General features: G+C 40.7%; 1 protein-coding gene across 2 annotated transcripts in view; it reads left to right on the top strand.

The window, feature by feature from the left end:
* Positions 1–26,999, top strand: part of RSBN1L (round spermatid basic protein 1 like) — a 53,384-nt gene that overhangs the window by 23,737 nt on the left and 2,648 nt on the right. The window contains exons 3-7 of one of the 2 annotated variants that reach the window (XM_061467336.1): positions 5,974–6,234; positions 6,553–6,617; positions 20,118–20,255; positions 20,453–20,595; positions 24,229–24,396. In XM_061467336.1, the coding sequence (XP_061323320.1) occupies positions 5,974–6,234; positions 6,553–6,617; positions 20,118–20,255; positions 20,453–20,595; positions 24,229–24,396 (775 nt within the window). Of the gene's footprint in view, positions 1–5,973; positions 6,618–20,117; positions 20,256–20,452; positions 20,596–24,228; positions 24,397–26,999 lie in introns of both variants that reach the window. The other variant, XM_061467335.1, reaches the window with a different exon arrangement.

The raw sequence follows: 26,999 nt of genomic DNA, 5'->3' as shown, positions 1-26,999 counted from the left end.
GACTTTACTGTCTGCAGTTACAGATGTTTGTTGCTTACTGCTACCAGCTGTCAGCTGGAAAACTGTGGGAAAAGAACAATTTAGCGTCATTAATATTTTGTTTTTAACTTCTGAAGTATCCTTCCTAATAATTTTGAGGGCTGTGACCTCAAAGTTGAGAAGCACAGCTCTAGTTGAAACAACAGAAGGAGAGAGAAGTTTTGTGGCCTCTGCTGACATGAAATTTCAGATCAAATGATTTCATGGACAAAGTGCAACATAAACTTTCAGCTACTTTCTGAGTTTTCTTCTCATAAAAACTCACGCTTGGAAGGAATCAGCAGTTACCAGAGTTCAGGCTGTCTACTATCACTTTAGATTACAGGTACGTATCATCTAGGAATAACAGCATCAGCTTACTTGCATAAGATTTGAACAGTTTTGAATCTCAATCCTTAGTAATAGGTCCTGTGCTGTGAGTGACAGGGATATTGTAGCACCAAAGAAGTACATTACTGAGTTTCCTTAAGAGATCTGCTTATTATGTTGCTATATGCAGTAACAGCAGGAGTATTTGTGATATGTAAGGCCTAGAAGATGGTTAGAAATTGTTCAGAGGTAGTTATGTTATTGCTGAGTGTGGGCATGCATGAACAGAATGAGCACAGGTTTCCATTCTTCTAAATTCTTTTTATGTTTCTGAATCATGCAGTGGAAAAAGCTTTTTATTTTGTTTCTCTGTGTTTTGGTAGCTGTGCTTGTCTAAATCAGCCTCTGCATGTTCCGAGTTGCAAGATGCCATGCGCTTCAGAATGGTTACTGTCTTGGCTGAAATTAGATTCCAGCAGTTCCATGTATATGTATGTTATATGCACACCTTTATTGTGATTGCTGGTGAGGACTTTCTGAAGGTTTTGGGAGGGCATGTCTCAATAGTAAATACCTGAAGGGTGAAAGAAGTTAGCTTCCATTGAGCACTTCATTGCTACTGCTAAATCTGGCTTAAAACAGAGCTAGTTTGGATGTGTGTCTTGCAGTGTTAGGATCTTTATTTAGCCTTTTGGATTGTTTGCTTATATTTTCACCAAATTCTGTTCATCTGTGAGGCAACTTGATTAACTGTCCTAGGAAGGCATGGAAGGCAGCTGCTCTTCCCTGTCCGATAGCCAAGTGTCAAAGCAGCATTACTGTTTTTGGAAGAAGCAGCACATATTGCTTTAAAGTATTTTGATGTATGCAGCAGAGAAATGACTGCTCCTTTCTGCAGCTAATGGAAAAGAAGAATAAGATGAAAGTACTTCATTGGGCATTGCTGATAGCAATCTCAGTATTCCAGCAAGTAATTCCTTTTGCCATTGAAATCTTTGCAACTTCTGAGCAGCTTTAAATGCCTACTTCAGAGATATCTTTGAAATTCAGCAGAGCAGAAAAGCCCTGGGGTAGAAATGTGCCTCCTCCTCATTCTATGAAATTCTATTCAAGCTTTGCTGAGAAATACAAATTCTAAAAACTATTTTTCCATTTTGTGTTTGTATTCCTCAGGCAAACTTTGGCTTTATGCTGAAGTAATTGAACACAAATATTCTTAAGTTGGGCATATGTTGATGTCAAAATAGGATTGGGAAGAAGCACTGCACAGCATCACCCACTCACTGTAATAAAGGACAGGGAAGAAATGGTGGTCTGATCCATGTTGCAGTTAAATACACTAGAGTGTTACCTTTACAAAGGTAAATTGTGGAAGTTGAATGTTAGATTTAAAAGTTCAGACTTTTGGGTGAGGAAATTTTCATGGAGTCATAGAATCACATAATGGTTTGGGTTGGAAGGGACCTTAAAGATCACCTAGTTCCATGCCTTTGCCATGGGCAGGGACACCTTCCACTAGGCCAGGTTGCTCAAAGCCCTGTCCAACCTGGCCTTGCATACTATTAAGGATTGCTAGGAAACTGGTCCTGTCTCATGTGTGTGTTAAGGCAGTGTTATGTGTGGCCAGAGGATTTTTTGTTTTAACCCTTAAAATTTCAGCCTTGTTCATGCTCAGGGTGGATGGTGAATGTGGTATGGGCAGTGTAGCTCAGCAGGCCAAGGGGTTTGTTGCACCTTATGAGGGGTGGGTTCTGCTGTTCCTCACTGCCTGCTGTCTGTGATCTCCATGTTCTGTTTCCTCTCTGACAAATCTGTAAACAAGTTCTGCTCACTAATCTAGCAGCAAAGGGAGTGGTTTTCTGCTGAGCCATTATGTCAATTTTCTGTGCAGTCAGAGGAGCATCAGCCAATAGCAGAAATGGGGCAGGCCTATGTGCCAGGAATGGTGGCAGAGGGGAGTGGGAAATTGGACTTTACCCATTTGTGGCCATGAGCTCTTAAGTTTGCTGAGCTGTATCATATATCCACATTTGAAGGCCGAACAAATAATTATGAATTTATAATTTTCCCAGTCTTTCAGTATTTAATACCATTTTCTCTATGAAATACAGTGTCCAAAGCATCTAAAAATACTTTTTCCTAAGTACGTCATTTGCTGCCAGTGTGAAAATGAAGTAGAGTTCTTGATGGAATTTGTCTTCTGTGTGTAGTAGCATAAGCATGTGTGAATTTGAGAAAGGCTCAAAACAATTAATCAGTTTCTGAAGACACGTTGTCTTTCCATTTCTGCTCAGACGCTCCCCATTTGGATTTTTTTCTCTTCCCAGTTGCAAGTAGCAGTTCAGGGTGCTCTGCTGCTTCTCATAGATCTTCTGGTGGTTTTTTATTACATAGCCTTTTGTTCCTTTGGTGATTGTTGCTCGCTTGGTTTCCAGGTGTTACAGAATTAAAAATGGCCTCAATTCTATCCAGTATAGAGATCCAGAAAGGTCTGTGGAAGAGAAAAGAGTGGTATTCAGAGATGAGAGGCTGCTAGCAAATATTTACTTGGCTCCAAGTTGCGTGCACCATTTTTGCAACTTACGATTTGGGAAAGTGTGTACTGATGAACTCTAGGACTTGATGTATGTGTAGATGGCAAACCCTCATAGCCTGTGATCAGAAGTCAAAGCAGTCTATATTATTAAAATATTTGTGTATAAAGCTGAACAGAACATTTCAAGCTGGAAGGAGGACTGTGTTGGATGCCATAAAAAGAATTAGCTTTATGCTGTAGTTAAGAAGTTGTTTTTTTTTTTCGTTCTGAAGGTTTCATGGAGATGGTGTGAAAACACTCACACAGAGTGATAAATGTTCTTCACTTCAAAGATGTCTTGATGTAATTCCTTCTCAGAAGGTTTTGAGTACTTACGTAGGTGTAAACCAAGTTAACTAAAACATGTTTTTACAACAGGTTTTGAGTGCCGACTTTCCTGGATGTGTTTACGTGAACTTTGCATCTTCTGACACTGATTTATATTCTGCCTATTTGACATTGATAACTTTTACTAACAATCAGCTTCATTCAGCTTCCCCTGTAATATGTGGTGGCTGTTTTTTTAATCCTTCATTTAATGTATTTCACAGATGCAGCTATGCAAAAAAACAAACCAGACCCCAAAACACGAGACCCCAAACACTTTGAAGGTTACAAAACTACAAACCAGCTGAATGGAGTTGATTGTTAGTCAGTAAAACTTGTTGGAAGATATAGTCAAAGTCAGGGAATAGGACAGATTGAAAGGGGAGACCAGATAATCTTGTGATAGACATACCAAAGTATGAGAGAGCAGTTTGGCTCTTATTCTAGCAAATAGCTTTTTGCTCTAAACTTAGAAGTTGTACTTGTTGCAAGTACAATTTATATATACAATTTATGTATACAATATACAATTTATATTAATTGAGTTACAGTCAGCAGTAACCTAAGTTGTACTTGTTGCAAGTACAATTTATGTTACTGCTGATTGTAACTCAGTGAATATAAATTTGCATCCTTTCCCTGCCATGAATGAAGTTCTACATCTGAGTGATTAGTCTATACAAAAATCTGAGCTCCGTTTGAGTGCGAATTGGTTGACAAGTAGCCCCTGCTTTCCCCTGCCTCACCTTGCTGCAGCATTCAGTGCTTTAATTCCATGTTTCCTATATTCAGACTAATAACCTGGAAATGCTGACAGTGATATCCATCAGTATAGCAAAGAATTTTCAGATTTAGAGTGAAATAATTTTAAAATGTTAAGTTAAAGCATTTTTAAGATTTTGAAATACCTGTAGACTCTTAGATGCTTTCAGGTTGTGTATTCCTGCGATCAGGAGGAGGGAAAAGATTATCTATTCTGTAGTTCGTATTTTGAAGTTTGGATTGAGATTTCTAAGCCTTTAACATGGAACTTCTCACTGTTATTAACTGCATGGAACTGGTGCAATACCCAGAATGTGAGCAGCAGGTGATTTTTGTCAGGTGATGACCTTTCACTCCAGGATCCTGGCACCCTCAATGGACTATTTTCAGGACTCCTCTAAGGTTGAGGTAGTTTTCTTGTACATGTATTGCTGCTCTTTCTGCACTTTCCATGCCCACTAGATTTACAGGTACTTGTGTCAGAAGGTAGATGTTAACAAAGAAGAAACAAATATTCCATCTACCAGATGAAGCAGTCCTGTCGCAGTCTCAAACTAGTTTTACATTAATTTAGCCTAGTGAAAGGACACATTTTCATGAGGATGCTGTGCCTTTTGGCAGTCAGACTTGAGTAGTTAAAAGTGAAATAGTGCTTACAGAGTATGCTATGTTCAGTCTGATTTAGAGTGAAGGGAGCCTTTGTAGCTCTTAACTGCTTGGATTAGTTTAAGAAATCCTAGACCCCACTTTCTTGTTTGGGTTAAGTAAGAAATAAGTGGCCTCAGGGCACTTCTTTGCCCTTACAAGAGGAGAAGATAGAAGCTGGAGAGATAACTAGCTTGCTTGCCCCACTTCAGAAATCCCAGAGATACGTAGTTGCTGTCAGAAACCTCAAGAGGCTCAGAGGCAAGTGTCGTAATTGCTTGTTCTCCTTTTTAGTGTCTGTAGCTTCCGTATCCAAACCTCTTAATTATCACAAGAATGTGTTATTCTGTGCACCACAGTTGTGACTGTTTTAAGGACTTGTGTGAATTACTTGAGTTGAGGATTGGAAGTTGAAAATAGTCCATTACAGGATAGTAGTAGAGATTGGCTAATTTAACTCCTGTGGCTGAACCTGCTGATCTTGAGTTGCTTGTTGTGAATGTAATTTTGTGCTGTAACATGCCCAGTTATTTATCAAATTGGGAAATGATTTCAACTGGTTAGATGTTAGGGCAGTGTAGTGACAGAAGTCTCTTTGCCTACTGCCTTTATTATACTTGCAAATACACTCCAAAAGCACTTGAAGGAAAGCGCTTTACAACAAGAGACAATGTTTTACCTTGGAATCACTCGGAACATATTATCCCCAAATGAATAGTTTTTGTCTTTAGGCCGTTACAGTTTGTTTTCAGTTTAGCTTGCGTATTATATAAACTTGAAGCTAGTCTGTTTGGTGAGGTTTTGTTTGTTGGTTGAGATGGGTTTTTTTTGTGTCTTGTTTGTTTGGTTTTTTGGTTTTTTTTTTGAGAAGCATGGGTCAGGTTTCAGGTATTTCCAGCTGTATTTCATTAGTTTGTTTAGTTCTGGAAGAATCACCATATAAAGCCATCTAAGGTAGGTTCTGGCAGTGGCATCTTGTGAACAGCTGGCTGATGATGGCTGGCTGATAGTCACTGACTGTTCCCAAACCCCTTTTGACAACGGTCACACAATGTCTGAACTTTCTGGTGTAGTAATTGCTGATGAGCAGTTAAAAGGTATGAGTAAGGGTTGTGACTTGTCATGAAAGCAGCCCTGGGAAACTTTGTGAACATGGCAGGTGTTTCTCACTACTCATTTTGAGTAAGATACACGTGATTCTCAGTACTCAGGTCTTTGCGTGCCACTGTGAGGGTTTTGGTGACTTCAGATCCCCATCTTTAAATACGTATTTTATATACAAAGGTAGTTAAGAGAACTTTTCTTCCTCTCAACAGGTGGGAAGGAGAAACCAAAAACCAATGCAGAAGAGCTACAGATTAAAAAAGTTAAGAAGAAAAAGAAAAAGAAACACAAAGAGAATGAGAAGAGGAAGCGTCCAAAAATGTACAGCAAATCTATTCAGACCATCTGCTCAGGATTGGTTTCTGATATTGAGGATCAGGAAGCCAAAGGCATCATAGATGATCATCTTAAGGATTTCAATGGGAAAAATATGGATCCCAAGAAGGACTGTGAGTCCAAGATACCAGAGAACAGTGAGTTTCCATTTGTCTCGTTAAAGGAGCCACGGGTTCAAAATAAACTCAAAAGGTTGGACACATTGGAGTTCAAACAGCTGATTCATATTGAGCACCAGCCTAACGGAGGTGCATCAGTTATCCATGCCTACAGTAATGAACTCTCCCACTTGTCTCCTGTGGAGATGGAGAGATTTGCAGAAGAGTTTGTGGGTCTGGTTTTTAGTGAAAATGAAAACTGTGCAGCTTACTATGTAATGGGTATTGTTCATGGGGCAGCTACTTATTTACCTGACTTTTTAGACTACTTTTCGTTTAATTTTCCCAATTCACCAGTGAAAATGGAGATTTTGGGAAAGAAAGATATAGAGACAACGACTATGTCAAATTTTCATGCTCAGGTAAGAGGTTATACATTTTACTTTCTAAAGTCATATAATGGTTTCAAACAACTGTGAATGGGTTTTTATTAGAATACAGTTGCTACTAGCTGTGCTGTGTGGATGACAGAAGACAAGAAACAAGGGAATTCTTTAAGTAATACATTCAGTTCTGCAGTATTAAAGATAAGGAGACTGTTAAAGGAGACATAAAGTTGGGCTTTATAGGGGAAGGGAAGCGTTTGCATGCATGTTTGTGTGTAGGTTTCTTTGGGTTTGTTTCTGTAGCTGAAGCTTAACTGAGTTTTGGCGGGTTAAAATGATTTAGCTGCAAGCTCTCTGGGTGTCCGAGCTGTAGTTTATGAGCTTCTTCAGAAAACTGGAATGCTTGAATACATTAGAACAATGTTGTGCATAAAACCTTTGTAGGGCATAATTAATTAGTTACATTTGTAGTGTGAAGTTTCTAAATCAGTCCTCAAAGGAGAACTTAATGGTGGTTGATGTCACTACTAATTTGATTCTTAGCCCTTCACATTGTGTTCTTCAGTTGTAGTCTCTTAGAAGTTGTTATGTGTCCAAATGGCAGCTTTTGAATCTCTTTTTGCTTATTAATTTTTAAATGGTTTTCTGGAGAGAAATGACTGTATACTCCCTTAGCAACAGCTACTGATTAAACATCACTTCTGCTATTTATTAACTTACCGTAGAAGATATATTACTGTTGCACATTTTAAGTTTTGGGAAAAAAGAATTCTAACTCTTTTAGGTTGCCATTGTGGTGATGAGGGTGTTATGTAAAGCCCATACAGGTATTCTGAAACAATCTATGAAGAAACTCAACCCTGCCTTTCATTATATCGACTTCAGCTCACCATTGCCTGTTTCACTCCCTGTTTGTGAATTTGGATGTTGTGTGGAACGTCGTTAAACTATGTTAGTCTTCGCTTTTTAAACAATTACAAAGAATTCAAATGAAGTTATGCTGTCATCTTTTTAATGAAAAACATGTTTATTTGTTGTTTTTTTTTCCTTGGCACCACAGATACTTGCTTGGAACACTGTTGAGTTTATTGACAGATTTCGGTTGTGTGTTATCCACAAGGATATGCAGAACTGAAATGTTGCTGCATTAGGACAGTTGCAGAGCTATTTAAGAAAATGTCCACTGCTGTGGAATGTGAATAGTCTCTGAAATATATTGACTTTTTTTTTTTCAGTATATAAACTGAATTATTACTTTAATAGAAAAAAATCACAAAACATGATATAGGCAGCTGCTCAGAACAGCTCTTAGGTCCTTTTATACAGAAAAAAGCTGGATATGTCCTTGTAAGTGCAGCCCGTTGGGCAACAGTAATGTAAGCATAGCTATGTGCTAGTATGTGCCCTAAAGAAATAGTTAAAAAATCCCCAGATTTTATTTTTATTTATAATAATGGAATTATTTTATTGAATGGATGGATTAACTTGATATTACAATGGTATCATCAGTATCTGTAATTAAATCAGTCCTGTGGTCATTGGGATTGAGGTCATAATTTCCTATTTTTCTGTAAGTGAAGGAGGAACAGAGAGAATGTAGTAGGTTAAAGAAGTCAAATATGGTGTTAGAGCATTCAACTTCATACTCTGCCTTCTAACCTGTACTTTACTTGGCTGGAGGTTTAGTTCTAGTATCTTTTCCTTTTTTTTCTCTCAGTTAGTTTTCATAGCTTTTTATCACTTGTCAGTTTGGTTGCTTGACAGAAGATGCTTGGCTCCTTGTAGTCTGCTAACATAAAGGGTGTAGTGTGTATAAATAGTGTATAGAGGCGTACACCAGACTTCCTCATTGTCTTCAGTGCAGCGTTGCTGTTTCCTGGAATATATAAGTCCGTTACCTTGGTTGCCTAACTATTGATACTATTTTTCTTTATTATGTCAGTTATTTTGGCTGCTTATTTTCTTTTGTTCAGGTAGTCCACTACAGTTGAAAGGTTTTATTAGCTTAGTCCTTTGTGACAGGGGCCAGTGTCAAAATGTCTAGGAGGGAGTATGAGAGTCTAGTAGTCATAGTGATACTGTGTCAGAGTGGTCATCCTCCAGGGATATGAATCTGATATATTTTTGAATCTGAAAGTTGTGAAGTTTTTGGTTTTAACCTTCAGCTCTATTTGTATGTGTGTGTGCAAATTCAAAATTCATTAGTTCAAATTCATTAGTGTTGGTTTCTTTTCTAGTTTTCTGCGTCTACCTTCTGTGTAAAAGCTACTATTGCATAACTTGTTATGTTTTATGCAGATTGATAATGTTCTTCTGTCTCATTGAGTTCTTTGAATCTTTTAAAGGGATTCCAATGTGCTGTTGCAGTGTATTTGAGTGAAGTGTTAAAGGCAATTTTCTGCATTACAAAAGCTCTGTGCTGCTGTGTTCCCCATTATCCTGAGGTGCCTGAGCAATGTCTAGCAGTTGTTATATATTCTCAGTTGAGAGGGGAGTTGTTTTCCCATGTCCAAGTACATTAGAAAACATGTACTTGTTTTCCCAAACTAGCACAAGTCTAAAACTTAGTTTTATCAAGTCTGCTTTGAGTACCTATCTCAACCTTCCTTCGCCTTAGGAAACCTCGGCATTGCTTTGCTAATTTTAACTAAAACACTGTAATGAGGCTCACTTGAGTACATGAGGTTCTTCACTTGGTTTTGAGAACTCGCTGTAGCACATGTAATCAGTCCGACTACAGGGATGATACAGGGATGTTGTCCCGGAAGCTAGGGACCAGGTTAGGAAAGCTAAGGCTCAGTTAGAATTAAACTTGGCTAGGGATGTGAAAGATAACAGGAAGGGATTCTATAGCTACATTGCAAGCAAAAGACAGACTAGGAACAATGTGGGCTCTCTCTGGAAGTTATCAGGAGAACTGGATACCCTGCATTTGGAGAAGGCTGAGGTTCTTAATGACTTCTTTGCCTCAGCCTTCACTGGCAAGTGCTCTGACCACACCACTGGGTCTTGGAAGGCAGATGCAGGGACTGTGATAATGAAGACATTAGGCCCACTGTAGGAGAAGATCTGGTTTGAGACTATCTCAAGAACCTGACCATGCACAAGTCCATGGGACCTGATGAAATCCATCCACAGGTCCTGAAGGAGCTGGTGAATGAAGTTGCTAAGCCGCTGGCCATCATATTTGAAAAATCATGGCAGTCAGGTGAAGTTCCCGACGACTGGAAAAAGGGAAATATAACCCCCATTTTCAAGAGGGGGAAAATGGATGACCTGGGGAATTACAGAGCAGTCAGTCTCACCTCTGTGCCTGGCAAAATCTTGGAGCAGATTCTCCTGGATGGCATGCTAAGGCACATGAAAATCAACAAGGTGCTTGGTGACAGCCAGCATGGCTTCACTAAGGGGAAATCCTGCCTGACCACTTTGGTGGCCTTCTGTGACGGGGCTATGGAACTGATGGACAGGGGTAGAGCAGTTGATGTCATCTACCTGGACTTGTGCGAAGCGTTCGACACTGTCCCACACGACATCCTTGTCTCTAAATTGGAGAGACGTCAATTTGATGGATGGAGCAGTCGGTGGATAAAGAACTTTCTGGATGGCTGCACACAAAGAGTTGTGGTCAATGGCTCAGTGTCCAGCTGGAGACCAGTAATGAGTGGTGTCCTTCAGGGATCGGTGTTGGGACCGGTCTTGTTCAACATCTTTGTTGGTGACATGGACAGTGGGATTGAGTGCGCCCTCAGCAAGTTTGCCGATGACACCAAGCTGTGTGGTTTGGTTGATACGCTGGAGGGAAGGAATGCCATCCAGAGGGACCTTGACACGTTTGTGAGGTGGGCTGATGGCAACCTCATGAGGTTTAACCATGCCAAGTGCAAGGTCCTACACCTGGGTCGGAGCAATCCCAAGTACAGCTACAGGTTGGGCAGAGAAGAGATTCAGAGCAGCCCTGCAGAGAAGGACTTGGGGGTGTTGGTTGATGAAAAACTGAACATGAGCCGGCTTCAGTGTGTGCTCGCAGCCCAGAAAGCCAACTGTATCCTGGGCTGCATCAAAAGGAGCGTGACCAGCAGGTCAAAGGAGGTGATCCTGCCCCTCTACTCTGCTCTTGTGAGACCTCACCTGGAGTATTGTGTGCAGTTCTGGTGTCCTCAACATAAAAAGGACATGGAACTGCTGGAACAAGTCCAGAGAAGGGCCACGAGGATGATCAGGGGACTGGAGCACCTCCTGTATGAAGACAGGCTGAGAAAGTTGGGGCTGTTGAGCCTGGAGAAGAGAAGGCTGCGTGGAGACCTCATAGCAGCCTTCCAGTATCTGAAGGGGGCCTATAGGGATGCTGGGGAGGTACTCTTCATTAGGGACTGTAGTGATAGGACAAGGGTGTCCTGGGTTCAGCAGTAGCAGTCATGTTTCTCCTCCTTGGTAGCTGGTGCAGTGCAGTGTTTTGACTTTCGGCTCGGGAACAGAGCTGATAGAGATGTTTTGGTTTGGCCAAGGACTTTGTGAGCCTCATGCTCTGCCAGGGAGGAGGGGAAGCTGGGAGGAAGCAGAGACAGGACACCTGACCCAAACTGACCAAAGAGGTATTCCATACCACAGCACGTCATGCCCAGGATGTAACTGGGAGTTAGCCGGAAGGGCTGGGAGACTGCAGGGTTGGAGGAGGTATCGGTCGGAGCTTGGTCGGGCTTGGGGGGCGAGTTATCGGTCAGCTGGTGCTGAGGTGTTGTATTCTCTTTCCTTGTTATTTCCTTTATCATTGTTATCATTGGTGGTAGCAGTAGTGATTTGTGTTATACCTTAGTTACTAAACTGTTCTTATCTCAACCCGTGGGAGTTGCATTCTTTCGATTCTCCTCTCCGTCCCTCCGAGAGCAGGGGGAGGGCAAGAAAGGGGGGGAAGTGAGCGAACGAGTTACCTGACTGGGTTTAAACCACGACAAAGGGGTAACGGGGTAAAACTTAAACAGGGGAAGTTTAGGTTGGATGTAAGGAGGAAACCCTTTCCTGTTAGGGTGGTGAGGGACTGGAATAGGTTGCCCAGGGAAGCTGTGAATGCTCCATCCCTGGCAGTGTTCAAGACCAGATTGGATAGAGCCTTGGGTGAGATGGTTTCGTGTGAGGTGTCCCTGCCCATGGCAGGGGGGTTGGAACTAGATGATCTTAAGGTCCTTTTCAACCCTAAGTGTTCTATGATTCTGTGATTCTATGATTCTATGACTTATGGAAGTATTAAAGAAGATCTAAAAATGTGAAAAAACAAACAAAAAAAAACCACCAGAAAAAAAGGAGGGATGAGCTAAGCCTGAAATGGAAAGTTTTACGGAGTATTTTATCAGAGTTTTTATTTCTCAATATTACTCCATAATCCTCCGCCTCCGGTTTTGTGGCAGATGAGATTTTTTGGATTTAAGTAATGCATATTTTCAAGTCACTGAGTTCTGTGGTAAGAGGCAGATTCCACAGTAAATCTGTTGGTGAGTTCTGAACTGCTGGGAGTCCTCCTAAACCTGCCTGGGAAGTCTGCATCTTTCAGGTAATCTACTCATTTTCACAACTGTAGTTGAACTGTAGAGTCTCAGCTTCCTTCCCAATGTACCTGTGTCAGATAGAAGTCAATATAGTTACACTTGTTAGGAGATGAGAAGTGGGCAGAAACTTGTGAGAATAGTTCAGCAGACACAGGAGAGAAGAATTTGTGTTGGAACTGGTTCTCTTTCATTAGAATTAGCTTTTAATTTTGTGGGGGAGAAGAATTGGGGAGATTTTCATGTCCTAGCTTGTATGTGTGTTTAAGTAAGTCACTCTTCTGGGCGGTGGAAAACGGTCTGCTATAAATACATCCCTGGGTTCTGTCACTTGTGTAGATGGCAACAGGTACATCAGTTATATGGTAGCTATGAATGTTACTTGCCAGGACCTTTGGAGGTTTTCAAAGAACATAAGTAATCGGCTTTTGCCACCTACTTGCAGCTTACATCACTTCAGTTAAGCTATGTAGTGCTATTGAGGCAAAGGTCTTGAATATTTTGAACCCATTGCTGTGTCCCCAGGCTAGGCAAATGTAGATTTTTCTTGGCTTGCTGAAACCCCAAAGTACACACTTCAAGCATAACTGTGCTTAGTGGATTGATTTTACTGTGCTTCAGTCTTGTCCCAGAGGCAGTTTCTTAGTACAGGGGAAGTAAAATCTGAGCAATATCCAACAATTCCTGTGCTTCAAGACAAGATCGACTATTTTTAAGCTGTATCTGATGAGTGCTTATCTGATGTGTTTGCTGGAGATCTCTAACCAATTCCACACTTTCCAAAGAAATCTACAGAAAAATTGTAATGTTTTCTTGTGTGTCTTAGTCCTCCTGCCAGAATTTTTGTTCCGATCTTTAGTGGACAAGGGAGGCAGTTTATGCTTTTCTTTCACTGTTTCCTGTATTTGAAGATTGCTTAACAGCTTCTTTTTTTCAATTCCCCCCCCCCCAAGTAATTTCAGTTCCTTCAGTCTGCCATTACATGTGTTACCTTTATTGGTCTTCCTGCTCTCCCATTATGCTGTCTTCAGTCATTCTTTTCCTGAAAATAGGGTACTGAAAATGGGCAGTGTCTGCCTGTGTAATTGTCAAGGAGTAGAAGAAGATTGCTTCAGGTGTCTTGCAAATTACTGCTCTTTGTTACCTATTCCTGCCTTTTTCAGAGCAGTTTGTGAGCTGCTGTAGCAGCAGCTCCTGCTAAGTGAGTCACTCCTCTTTTCATGTTTGTGTAGTTAATTATAGATATGTGAGTATAATTCTTTGTTTTTATTCCATTGAATTGTATCCTGTATATTCAGATCCTCCCTTACCAAAGATCTTGTTAGTTCTGATATCGGTATGTGGAATAATGTGAGTGTTTTAGGGGAAGAAATGCATTAGTAATGATAGTTCATGTTCGTGTTGTGACTTTTAAGATGAGAAGTTGCTCTCACTTGTTAAAGTTCTGGACACAGCTTTTCATTCCAGTCCTGTCTTAGTGCCTTTTAATATTATCTTCTCTTTGCTGTCCTTGTTTAGCTCTTAAAAGCTTATCTTTTTAGAGAGTTTTTTCCTGTTTTCTCTTTTCCTACTTTGTGAAATCCTGCTTCAAAGTATTTGTTGTTCTTGTATTTGTGGGAAATTGCTGAAAATACTTTTCTTTCAAGAAAATCTGAAATAGTTGGTGTTTCATTTTCTTATCATTGATGATTTGTCCAGTGTCCATTTCCTTATATTGTGTTATTTTCCCGTGTTCTGGGATGAATTCCTTGGAACTGTGTATCTCTTCTGTTATGTTTCAGTAGCTTTCAGCAGAACTTTGCTTTTAATAGAATTCACTCCTTGCTTTTAAGCTTTTTGAATGTTTGGGTTGTTATTAAAATGCTTTAATGCTTTTTAGCATCTTTCCTTTTATGCAGGTTTCCCAATGTAGGGCTTCCTTTCATTCTTTTTCCTTCTGGATGATGAAAAATAGAATATGAGCTCTGTTAAAGCTTATATATTGCCCTGTTGTTATTTTTGTAATCAAATAATCTGCAAGATTGCGTGTAGGGAATTTTATGATAGATGATGGCAGCTTATTGTCTTCCAAGCAAAAAAAGTACTCCCCTGTTGAATATGATTGTACAAAGATTCAGTCCACAGGGAATAGCATTAGAAATCTGCAGTACATGCTCATTTATTTTCCACTTAGACAGTAGTTACCTTTCTAGAGTGCTTCTTGACAGGTTCAGCCAGTAAATACAGAATGACAGTTGTATGTTGTTTTCTGTGATCATGTGTTTATAGTAACAAAAACCTAAACCTTACCAAGTTCCTAGAGGTTTGTACTGGCAGCTTGGACAGGATCTGAGGCTGAACCTTGTCATAAATCTGCCCGAGTTACAAAAGCATAATAGCTACTTTGCTTTCACAAGATCTTTTTTCTTTATGAATGTCCTGGGTTCAGCAGTAGCAGTCATGTTTCTCCTCCTTGGTAGCTGGTGCAGTGCAGTGTTTTGACTTTCGGCTTGGGAACAGAGCTGATAGAGATGTTTTGGTTTGGCCAAGGACTCTGTGAGCCTCATGCTCTGCCAGGGAGGAGGGGAAGCTGTGAGGAAGCAGAGACAGGACACCTGACCCAAACTGACCAAAGAGGTATTCCATACCACAGCACGTCATGCCCAGGATGTAACTGGGAGTTAGCCAGAAGGGCTGGGAGACTGCAGGGTTGGAGGAGGTATCGGTCAGAGCTTGGTCGGGCTGGGGGGGCGAGTTATCGGTCGGCTGGTGGTGAGATGATGTATTCTCTTCCCTTGTTATTTCCTTTATCATTATTATCATTGGTGGTAGCAGTAGTGATTTGTGTTATACCTTAGTTACTAAACTGTTCTTATCTCAACCCGTGGGAGTTGCATTCTTTTCGATTCTCCTCTCCGTCCCTCCGGGAGCAGGGGGAGGGCAAGAAAGGGGGGGAAGTGAATGAACGAGTTACCTGACTGGGTTTAAACCACGACAATGAAGGTATTGAATTGATGCTATTCTTAATTTATTCATTCTTAATTCTGGTTGCACCACACTGGTTTTGTGTCACCAGAATTCAGAACAGTAGGTAATGTCTGTCCATCCATTGTGTTACTTGAGGATTTCAGCTGCAAGGTGAAACGTGAAGTGATAAATGAACTACAGTAGTAAAAAGACACTCACTGGTGGAACTATACTGTAGTAAAAATCTTTAAATTGCATTTCCAGAAACTTCCAATTGGGAAATGGTATATTTGTTGAAATGAAAACTTTAATGATAGTGGATCACCTCTGAGTAATGCTAGAACTGTCAAGGCAACTTATTTTGCCACCAAAACCCTGAGTTAAAAACAGTGAGGGAAAGAAAGTAATATGAAGTGTTTTAAAAGGAAAGGTAGGTTTGCAAGTACTTTAAACTCGGAGCAATTTTGATGAGTATGTGTTCAGTTGACATGAAATGTTGATGTTCATCAATATGAGATGTTGATGCTTTAGTATTGGTTCCTGTTTGGAACTCAAAACACACACAAGCATTTAAGGATTTGAAAAGAGTTGGCAAGGAACAGAAAATGTTTGGGTACTTCATCAGAATGTGCCAAATAAGAAAGAATACTGCCTTACCTCTTCATGATGTAGCGTTCCAGATCACAGGTTTAGAGGAATAACAGTGAATGTGAGATGGATATTTCCAGTCCAAAATACAAATGTTTAAGTGCACTACAAATGTGCCTTTGTGCACTTGTGTAGTGAGATGGAAACCCACTATTCCTGCTCATCTCCCAACGTATTTTTATGGTGATTTAATGTTTTTGTTAGTTGTTGGTGGGGCTTTCTTTTTGGGTTTCTTGAATTTATTTTGGGTTCAGATTATTTTTTTCCCAATAAGAACTGCTTTTTCCTGCTTTTAAAGCTGAAAAACTGAAAGAATTTAAACACTTAAAATTCTCGCAGGAAAATGTTGGTACTACAACCAACAACCCCCATTATATTAAAAATTGGACTTCATTCGTGTCTTGCCTCAGTTTATGTTTTTTAAATTAATCTCTGTAAATGTTAGTTTCTCTGGGCTGTTCCTTCCAGTTTGTGCCTTTTTCAAACAGCAAATGGAAACATCTATAACACAGTGTCTAAAATGTTTCCCTATTTGTAAGATGATAATACTCAAATATGTTGCTGTCAGTATTTTTTCTATATATATATGTATTCAGATTCTTTTGGACATTAAGATGCTCATGCGAAAATATTTGCTTTATAGAACTCCTTACTTAAAATGAGCAAGTTACACTTGAAAATCAGTTGATGCCATACTAGTCACAGATACAGATAATTTTCAAGAGAAGACAGTCTCTTTTTGTGTGTTTTTAGGTGACATACTTCAAATTTAAGCTACACAAGAAGAAAGAAGTTAGGCTATGTTTTATTTATTCAGTTACATGTTTGTTTACCTGTCCATTTTATGATACTGCATTTAATTGGTAACCTTTTTGTGTATGTGTATTGATTCAGTCATGTTGACCACATGCTAGAAGAACTGCATGCCATTGATTCATAGAATCCTAGAGTCAAATAGATTGGAAGAGACCTTTAAGATCATCAAGTCCAACCTTTACCCAGGACTGCCGAGTCCACCACTAAACTGTGTCACTATGAGCCTCATCTACATGTGTTTTGAACACTTCCAGGGATGGTGTCTCTATCACTTCCTTCTTTTATTCTGAATTTAGATTGTTAAACCACGACATCCAGCTATTTATTTGAGCAACTTTTTAACATTCTAAAAACATAGTCACACTGTAATCTGTAAAATTACATTGAGGAAGACTACCTTTTTAAAGGTGTATAACATTTGATTTGAGGTCAGTGCACAGTTTAATGTATAGAATTAAATTAAGAAGAACTGTGGTTAGTACATCAGCACTGTTTTTGTGAATTTAGAAATAACACAGGAATCTTTTTTTCTTCCTGTGAACAAACCAGCCAAAGGATACTGACACTAAATGGAAAGGAAAATGTTGCTGTTATCTAATATGCCACAGATTATGTATAGTTGCTGTCTGTAAGAGAATTGATTTTACTTTTGTCATTGGTCAAAGATCAGTGGAAGGTTTTTGGTGTTTTTGCATTGCTTAATAACAGTCTCATTTTAGACTGAAGGAAAATTCCCTCTAAGAATGAGCTTTTTAAAATATGTTTTCCCAATTTAGCCTAATTCAAGGTAGAGTCATTTAAATGGCAACACCTGACCTGAGTCTAGTGGGCCAGGGAGGGTGCTGCTGTGGGAGGTAGCGTTTGCTCAGAGACTGCCTGAGCATCGATCTGCTTGTGGGAGGTAATGAGTCATGAAAAACACCACTTGGTGGTTTTTCCAGTTTACTTTCCTTCTTTCTTCACTCACTAAATTGTCTTTCCCCAGACCCATATGTTTCCTTGTGTTTCCCTTCTCTCCCATGCCTCTCACCCCTCATGGAGAGACATGTGTGAGCAAGGGCCTGTAAGGTGCTTAGCTGCTGCCTGGGGCTAACCCACCACAGAGCTCTTCAATGCATAAACATTTTACTCTGTGTGTTTGCGTGATATAACTCTGAATATGGTCCTAGAAGAAACTGCTCATCATTTGTAACTTTGAAATTATCTTAGCATTATTCTGGGGATTGTACTTCTCCCAAGCTGTATCTTGAAAAGGAATCTGCTCTACCTGGTGAATGAGGGGAGCATAATTGATCAGGAGAGCTAGACGTGAATTTGGATGGACAAATAATGCTTAAAAAAGTTGAATTCATCTTTGTTTTAACTTTCAGTGGCATGGTCTTCTTGGCAGTATATAAGAAATTTCTTAATTGATCCAGTTTAAGCAAAGGTTATGTTGCACTTCAACACTTCTATGACTTCATGCTTCAGTGCCAGCACCTAGTGGTACATAAGCCAGATGGTGAGTTGATCAGCTGAAAGCTTCACAGCCTCTCCTAACTTGACTTCAGTTACTATTTTTGAGGGAAGTTGTAGAGTTTTCAGTTGAAGTAGTTCCATAACTAGTTTGTCATATGCTGTGTGAATCATAGAATTGTTTAGGTTGGAAAAGATCTTTAAGGCCATCGAGTCGAACTGTTAACCCAGCACTGCCAAGTGCTAAACCATGTCCCTAAGCACCACATCTACGCATCTTTTAAATACCTCTGGGAATGGTGACTCAGCCACTTCCCTGGGCAGCCTGTTCCAATGCTTGAGAACCCTTGTGGTGAAGAAATTTTTCCTAATATCCAATCTAAGCTTCCCCTGGTGCAACTTGAGGCCGTTTCCTCTTGTCCTATCACTTGTTACTTGGGATAATGGTAGTGGTAGCAGAAGGAAGCAAGAAAAAAGGCAGAAAAAATGTTCCCTTTAATTGGGTGTGGATGAAAACAGCAGCTTAATATCTTGGTGTGCTGTGGTGGAATACTAAACTACTTATGCCAGAGGAAGAAACATCCTTTTGCACGTTAGGTTTATCAATAAACTGTGAGTAACAGATTTATGGCTTATCTGTGCCTTCAGAAAGTGGTTTTAGAGTGCTTTAGAATTGGTCTATCCAGTAAGCCAGTAGTGACAAATGAGTGTCCCTTCCTTGTCCCAGTGCTTTAGGTGTGTGAGCTCCTGATGCTTTGTGCCACATACAGCTGAGAGCTGAGCTGACGCAGGTTCAGGAGAAATTAATGTTTTCTGGTGCTTTATCACAAAATCACCAACTGGCTGTGCAAAAAAGTTACAGGAATGTGTGACTAAGGGTTTGGGGCATAGGGGAATACTACTGTCTAGCAGTATTGCTCTTTTCAGTATGGCTTGTTCAAGCCATACAAGCTTACAAGCTCAGACATCTTGTAAGTTGTCCTCCATTTCCTGGGTGTTTATGAGTGAGGTGATCTGAAGAAGATGATTTGGTTCTGCATCTCTGGAATGCGTTTGGTTACATCAGTTTAGTTTCTTCAAAGGGCATGCTGTTCCATGTTGTATGATTTAGTCCTGTTTTCAGGAACTGCTGCTAATTCTCCTCTGCACTGCCATAATTAATAGGACTTCTAGTGGGCTGTTTGCTGGAGGGCCATAGGTAAGCAGTACTGCATTAACTGCTTTCCTTGCTCCTTTTTAAATTTTCTTGCTTTGGATGCAGAACATCTAGAGATTCAATGTGAGAGCCTTACTCGGTTGTGCAGCAATCCATCTGCTCTTCCCTCTGCTCTGATCTAGTCATATTTCATCTATTAATAGCGCTATGTCTTTCAGCCTGCTAAACAGGAGATTGGAAGCTTAAGGGAAAGTGATTCTCATCAGTCTCATGCTTAAGTATTTTGTAGATTTAACATGACAGATCAGATTATTGAAAAAAGCCTTGTAAGAATATGTGTTTCTGTTCTTGTTCAAAGTAAAGATTTTTCCTGAGAGGTGCATGTGCCCTTAAAGCTTTAAGGCAGCACAAGACATGTTAACACATCAGAACAAAAGAAGGAATAGTTACCATTCTCTCTCTTCCTTTGCTAACTCTTTATGAGCCTTGTCTTCACTGTGATAATTAGTAGCTCTAGTTTATGTACTCACACAGATGCCATACTGGGGAGGATTATGAGCAGAGGAAATACTTAAAGAGTTTAATTGTAACTCAGGGTCCTGCCTAACTGTTACAGGAAAAAGGTAAAAATTCAGCTAGACTTGAGTAATCCAGGTAAGAATCCTTATTTACTAGTTACTGAGCAGAACATACTTTAATAGCTTTTCACAGTTACTACTTTGGAATTATATTTTCTTGAAAGACAATAAGTAGTTAACCTTATCTTCAGCCTTTAAAATAAAAGTTTCATATATCTTTAAGAACTTCTGTCTTTGATAATGAGTTCAGTGATTGACTTCATAATCTTAAGTATACTGAAGACTGTAGGACTAATATCGATCAAAAAGCATAAACATAGAGATTAAAGGTGTTTATTGAATGTAGACTTTGAGCCTTGGACTTGGTATAACTTTTGCTGTCATATTCTGCTTGTAGGTAAAAAGAACATACTCTCATGGTACGTATAGAGCTGGCCCAATGAGACAGATCAGCCTGGTTGGAGCAGTTGATGAGGAAGTGGGGGATTACTTCCCTGAATTCCTTGATATGTTGGAAGAATCACCTTTCTTAAAAGTAAGAACAGAAGGGAATGGGTTGGGAGAAGGGGGACAATATACTGTCTAGTACTGTTACAATAAAGTGAGAGTATGTAATACTTGCTTAGGTAATAGAGTGGTATAACAGATGCTTTTATTGTGACAGATAAAGGCTGCTTTAAAAAAGTTTTTAAAGTAACTCACTTGAAAATTGTGGCTTGTATTTCCCATTAGTGTACACTGCCATGGGGAACACTTTCTAGCTTAAAATTAGAGAGTCGTAAAGACAGTGATGATGGGCCCATTATGTGGGTACGTCCAGGAGAGCAGATGATCCCTGTGGCTGACATGCCAAAGTCACCTTTCAAAAGGAAGAGGTATGTTGAATGATTTTGCTTGATAAATGTCTGGTCAGTATTCTTTCTCTATAAATCCATTTTATCCCAACCCTTTTACTGCTTGATACTATATCTTAGTATAAATTTCTATAAATTATCATCTCAAAATATACTTTCAAGTTGCTTTGTTTTGTAAGGATGTGAATTTTTCGAAATTGTTTACTGTTTAGCCAAATCTGGTCCTTTTTGGAGCTCCAGTAGGAATTTCAGGAGAAAACTGCAGGGAAATGTGAACAGGTATATAACTACTGATGTATGCCATGAGACTGCAGTTAATACCCCTGTTCTTAAATGTGAGTGGATGTTTAAAGACCTCAAGGGACAAGGGCTTCTCTCACCTGAAAGGTAACACTTCCAACATTAAATGGCACCTTTAAGCTTTTCGGTGGTACTAGGTGTAAGTAGCAGCTTAAGACTAGGGATGTACTCTGCAGAACTTGAATATTATACGTCATGAAAAATTGTGTCTTTGGAGTTCTCTGGTTCAAAATTCAAACATTAAAAGGGAGCATACAAGAAGTGGAAGCAGGCCCAGGTGCATCAGAAGGAGAATAGAGACACTGTCCAACCATAAATGGGATGCTGTTAAAGCCAAAGCCAGTTTGGAGCTAAATTTGGCAGGGGATGTGAAGGGCAACAAGGACTTCTACAGGCAAATGGACAGCAAAAAAAAAGACTAGGAAAATGTAAGGTGTCTGCAGAGTGGGGCAAAGGGTCTGGAGGAAAAGGGGGACACACAAGAGGCCAGGATACTCAGTGCTTTATTTGCCCTTGTCTGACATCTTCATTAATGGCTGGGACAGAATCATAGAATGGTTTAGGTTGGAAAAGACCTTTAGGATCATGAAGTCCAGCACTGCCAAGTCCACCACTAAACCATGTCCCTGAGTGCCACATGTACAGGTCTTTTAGATATCTCCAGGGATGGTGACTCAACCACTTCCCTGGGCAGCCCGTTTTAGTGCTTGACAATACTTCTGGTGAATACATTTTTCCTAATATCCAATATACACCTCCTCTGGCACAACTGGAGGCCATTTCCTCTTGTCTTGTTACCTGGGAGAAGAGTCCAACCTCCACCTTGCTACAGCCTCCTTTCGGGTAGTTGTAGAGAGCAATAAGATCCTGCCTGAGCCTTCTCTTCTCCAGGCTGAACAACCCCAGTTCCCTCAGCCGCTCCTCATCAGACATGCTCCAGACTCTTCACCAGTTTCATTGCCCTTCTCTGGACCTGCTCTGGCACCTCAATGTCTGTCTTGGAGTGAGGGGCCCAGAACTGAACACAGGATTTGAAGTGTGACCAGTGCCACTCACCTTCAGCAAGTTTGCAGGTGATACAAAACTGGAAGGAGTGGCTGATAGATCACAGAGTTGTACTGCCATTGATGGGGACCTTAAGAGGCTGTAGAAATGAGCCAGCTCAGTGGACTGATGAGGTTAACACAGGGCTGTGCAAAGCCCTGCTCCTAAAGGAATAACCCCCTGTGCCAGTGCAGGCTGAAGCCCAACTGGCTGGACAGCAGCTCCACAGATAATGACTCAGGGGCCCTGGTGGATGACAGGTTGATCGTTAGTCATCAGTCTGTCTTTGTGGCAAAGCAGGCCAGCAGCTTCCTGGACAGTGTTGAGAAGAGCAGTGCCAGCAGGTTGAGGAGTACCATGTCCAGTTCTGGGATTGCTGGTCCAAGACAGACATAGGCATACTGGAGCAGGTAAGGTGATGTAAAAGTAGTGCATGGGAGAACACAGCATGAGCCAGCAGTGTGTGCTCACAGCTCAGAAACTAATGCTGAGCTCCATCAAAAGGAGTGTGACCAGCAGGTTGAGGGAGGTGATTTGAACCCTCTGCTCTTATGCGACCCCACCCTGGAGTACTCTGTCCAGCCTTGGACCCCCAAAATAAGAAGGACATGGATGTGCTCGAGTGGGTCCACAGGAAAGCCGCAAAGATGATCAAAAGGCTGAAGCACCTCTCCTACAGAGACAGGCTGAGAGTTAGGCTTGTTCAGCCTGGAGGAGGCTCCAGGGAGACCTTAGAGCAGCCTTCCAGTACCTAAAAGGGGCCACCAAGGAATCTGGTGAGGGGTTTCCTATGGCAACAGGTAGGGACAGGACAAGGGTAATGGCTTTCAACTGAAGGAGGGTAGGTTTACATTAGATGTTAAGACGCTCTTCCCTGTGAGGGTGGTGAGGCCCTGCACAGGTTGCCCAGAGAAGCTGTGGCTGCCCCATTCCTGGCAGTGTTCAAGGCCAGGTTGAACAGGGCTTGGAGCAACCTGGTCTAGTGGAAGGTGTCCGGGCCCATGGCAGGGGATTTGGAACTGGATAAAGATCCCTTCCAACTCAACCCATTTTATGATAACTGGAATTTACCCCTGAGAAAAGAAGGCTTTGAAGGATCATACCAGTGTGTGTAAGCATCTGATGAGAAATTGTAAGAAGGGCTTTTTTCAGCAATGCCCAGTAACGCAGTCAGAGGTAATGGGCACAAACTGAATTTCAAGAAATTCCATTTAAAATAAGAAAAAGAAAAAAAAAAAAGAAAAAGGAGTTTACTGTATGAATGGTTGAGCACTAGGATAGGTTGCCCAGGGAGCTTCTGGTGTCTGTGTTGTTGATGTTGCTCAAAACTTGGCTGGACGTGGTCTTGAGCAACCTGCTCTAGTTGAATGGGTGAAGTTGGACTACACAGTCTCCAGATGTCCTTTCCAACCTTGGCTATGTTAATGATTATAAACAGCTCTTGGAAGAGTGCAGCACACAATGTTGGCTCCAGCTGCCCAAGAAAATGATGCTGTGGCTCTGATCCCACTTTGCAGCATGTCCTTCACTTCCATTAAACCCTGAAGAAATAACTTTTTGCTGTTCCTCACTCCCAGTTCTGCAACATGGAACTTAATATCCATACGCATTTCCCAGCAGTTTGGTAGAAACATGAATGATGAAGAAAGACTTTAGGGGGAATTGAAATGTGTATCTCCTAGTCAAGAAGCAGCAGAGGCCAGCAGTTCTCTGCCAGGGGCTGTGCTCACAGTAGAGCCTGGTAGGGCAGATGTGGGGCTTGGGGACCAAGTTCAGTCCAGCCTCCAGTGAGTGCATCAGGGAAGAGTGTGGTGATGGGGCAGGTCTGGTGATGGGAAGTCAAACCAGGAAGTCAGTCTGCCAGTGAGGATCAGGTCCAGTGATGGCCAGAGAGCTCTGTCATGGCAAAGGTGTCCTGAGGTGGGAAGCAAGTCTGTGGGACAGCATGTCTGTGGCTAAGGTCCAGACTGGTGCTCCTGCAGTATGGCTTAAATAGAGCTCCTGGTCTCTGTGGCTGGGTTGGTAGGTGGAGACTGCAGGTGGGGTTGCTCTGTCATTGGGGTCTTTTAGAGCACTCAGGGCCTGACACTGTGGTGGTGTTATTTTTGTTTGGCGTTTTCTTCTTTAATTGCATAGGTATTCTCATTTTTTGCATAGCTCATTACGTTTGGAATTTGTCCTGAGTGTTACTGTCTTATTCATTTGACTGTATGTTCTCACTGAAGGGAGAAAACTAATCCTGTTAGCTGTGGTAGACATTAGGTAACTAAGAGCTATTTCTATATTACTAATGCTGTTTTTCTAATACAGAACTACCAATGAAATAAAAAACTTGCAGTACCTACCTCGAACCAGTGAACCCCGTGAAATGCTATTTGAAGACCGGACACGAGCCCATGCAGATCACATAGGACAAGGTTTTGAACGACAGACTACAGCTGCTGTGGGAGTGTTGAAGGCTGTGCACTGTGGAGAGTGGTAAGCGGTGATTGACTTCCACTTGAGGTGTTTGAAAAATATCTGCCTCAGTTTCCATTTATAATTGGTGGAAGGAACAGGTAATCTAGTATTAGGGATTTAATGAAGATTTAGTAGATACCAGACTTCTTTTCTTACTCCTATCTCTGTGCACTAGATGTGATTGTCTGCCCACTGCTAGACTGCATACAGCATTGCTGTGGGGTTGAAAGGAGAAAGGTGCCTTGCAGTGACAGTTTACAGCTATAATAGGGTTGCTGTAACAGAGTTAATGTTAGGTGTAAAAATGCATCACACCTTGTTTTGCTTTAAGTAGTGCATAAGGACTAACTCAAGTTTCTGCCTCAGAGGTGCACAGGAAGACCTTGGGGCAGTTCTTTGTGTTGTCTGGAAACGAGCAGAATTTTTATGCTGCTGCTTCAAAGTCATGGCTGTTACAATCCTGATTTATTTATGAATAAGGAATAATCCTGTTGGAGGTTATATGATACTCTTTGGTGTCTGTCTTTGGAATTCCCAAATAAGATTCAGGAAGTGAATGTATCTTATTTGAAGCTGTTTACTTTTTAGTCAAATAAAAAGCCCATAATCATATGGGCTTCCTGGCCCAGATCTAAGAAGCATTTTTCAGGATCTTCTGGCCTAGGTTTGGGAGAATGACCTTAGTTCTGAAGGTTACCTTTGCATATGTGAACAGTAGAAACACCTTTTGCTGTTTGTCTAAGAGATTAGAAGAGTGAATTCCCTTTGGGTGCAAAGATGCAAATTTGTGTTACTTGCCATGAGTTCAGGGAAATATAAAATGGAATAATTGCTGTTGGGGAAGAACTGGATTGTTAGATGTTAGTGTGTTTGTTTTTTTGGGCTCTGAGATTTGGAGCTGTGTTCTTCTTCAGGTTGATGATAGCTGGAGCCTTAATTTCCTGGTTGCTCTGACTGTGAGAAACTGGAGTGAATTAAGAGTAAGTAGGGGCAGCAGGGCAAGAGCTGAGATTCTGTGTAATCTGAGTATTTTGATACCCTTTGCGCATATGAGAAAGACTCAAAGCTTTATCTAAAGAAGTAAAAAAAAAAAAAACAACAAACCAAACAAAATGCCACTCCCCAAACTTGCATGCCTGTGGAAATTAATAGCAGTTTAAATTGATAGTAATTCAGATCTTAGTGAGAACTGCCCATTCTCATCCTAAACCTTCATCTCAAGATTCCAGTGCTGCACTGCATTGGAATGTGGTAAACTGGTGCCGTGATCATGCTGATTACCTAATGCCTTAGTGTATCACTTTTGCAGTGATACCAAGTATGCTTTAGAACTCATGAAATGCCAGTGAAATTTTAAATCAGGGAAACTTCGAAGATTTTTACATGGAAATGTGTATGGGTTGTGACAGGGACAGCAAAAGGCACTTCATAGCATTGCTACTGGCAAAATGAAACCCCTGTGTCCTGTGCTTCAGCAAGCAGCTTTCAGGCTGGTGTTCCAGAGTGTGAAGTTGTTAGTACTTCTCTATATGATCACAGGAATTTCTTATATACTGCCAGACTTGTTATATACTGCCAGATTTGATGCATTAGGTTAGAAATGTTTGTGGTTAAACCTGTAGTCCTGAATGTGTTTTGAAAAGTTACAGCAAGAAGAGTCCAGTCCTTTTAAAGAATGAGGTTAAGGAAAAAAATGGTCATAAATAGTTGCAGCAGTGCTCTAAAAGGAGTTTTCTGATGTCATCTTATAGCTCTGTTTGGATTTAATGAGGTTTTGGACATGGAACTGAGCTATTCTGCTACTGTTTTGCTTGGGGTGGGGAGCACAACACCCTTTAAACTTAAGGTTTTACAGAATATAATCTCAAAGTTGTGCTAAATACCAAATCTGCAAATGCAGGATTCAAAATTATGTCAAAAATGTTTTCTCTGTTACATTTACAAAAGGCATGTCACGTTTTGTGACGGAATTGCAACACAGTTGGTAACCCATGCTGTTGTACGTATATATAGGGACTGAAAAAGGAATGATTTAAAACCAGTCATTAACTATACTTTGTCCTGTATAATGTGTAAAACACAGTAGACGCTGCTGTGAAAACACTGCTTTGGACTGAATTTCTTTTAGTATGCAGATATTAATAGAATCACAGAATGGTTTAGGTTGAAAGGAGCTGTAAAAACCATCCAGTTCCAATCCCCCTGCCGTGGGCATGGACACCTTCAACTAACTGTAACAGGTTGCTCCAAGCCCCATCCAACCTGGCCTTGATATTCTCTGTATTTATTTTAATTCTTAACTTCATTCACAAATACGGTCAACTCCAGAGGCAGATGTGTTAAGAAAAACCCCCAAAACAAACCCAACCAACAAACCCAAACAGATCTGCATTATAAAAAGAAGATGAATGTAGCTGCTACATTTTACACCACCGATCAGAGATGTTTCTGTAAGCTTTTTGCTTTCAGTGCTTGAATCCTCTTCAGGAGCAGATAGACCAAAATATAGAGAGTCATTTTAATCTCTGTAAAACTGAAAGTAAAATATGTGGTTTGCACACTCTCCCTAGCATACTTTCAGTAGTTGATCTGGGACTCTAAAAATAGCCTCAGACTGGTTG

Source organism: Pezoporus flaviventris, unplaced genomic scaffold (genome assembly GCF_033815535.1).
Source record: "Pezoporus flaviventris isolate CSIRO_AGI_PZ_B2104156 unplaced genomic scaffold, CSIRO_AGI_Pfla_v1 ptg000045l, whole genome shotgun sequence".
NCBI classification, from domain to species: Eukaryota; Metazoa; Chordata; class Aves; order Psittaciformes; family Psittacidae; genus Pezoporus; species Pezoporus flaviventris.
Note: the sequence above shows the minus strand (reverse complement) of the source record. Positions and strands in the feature narration are given on the sequence as shown.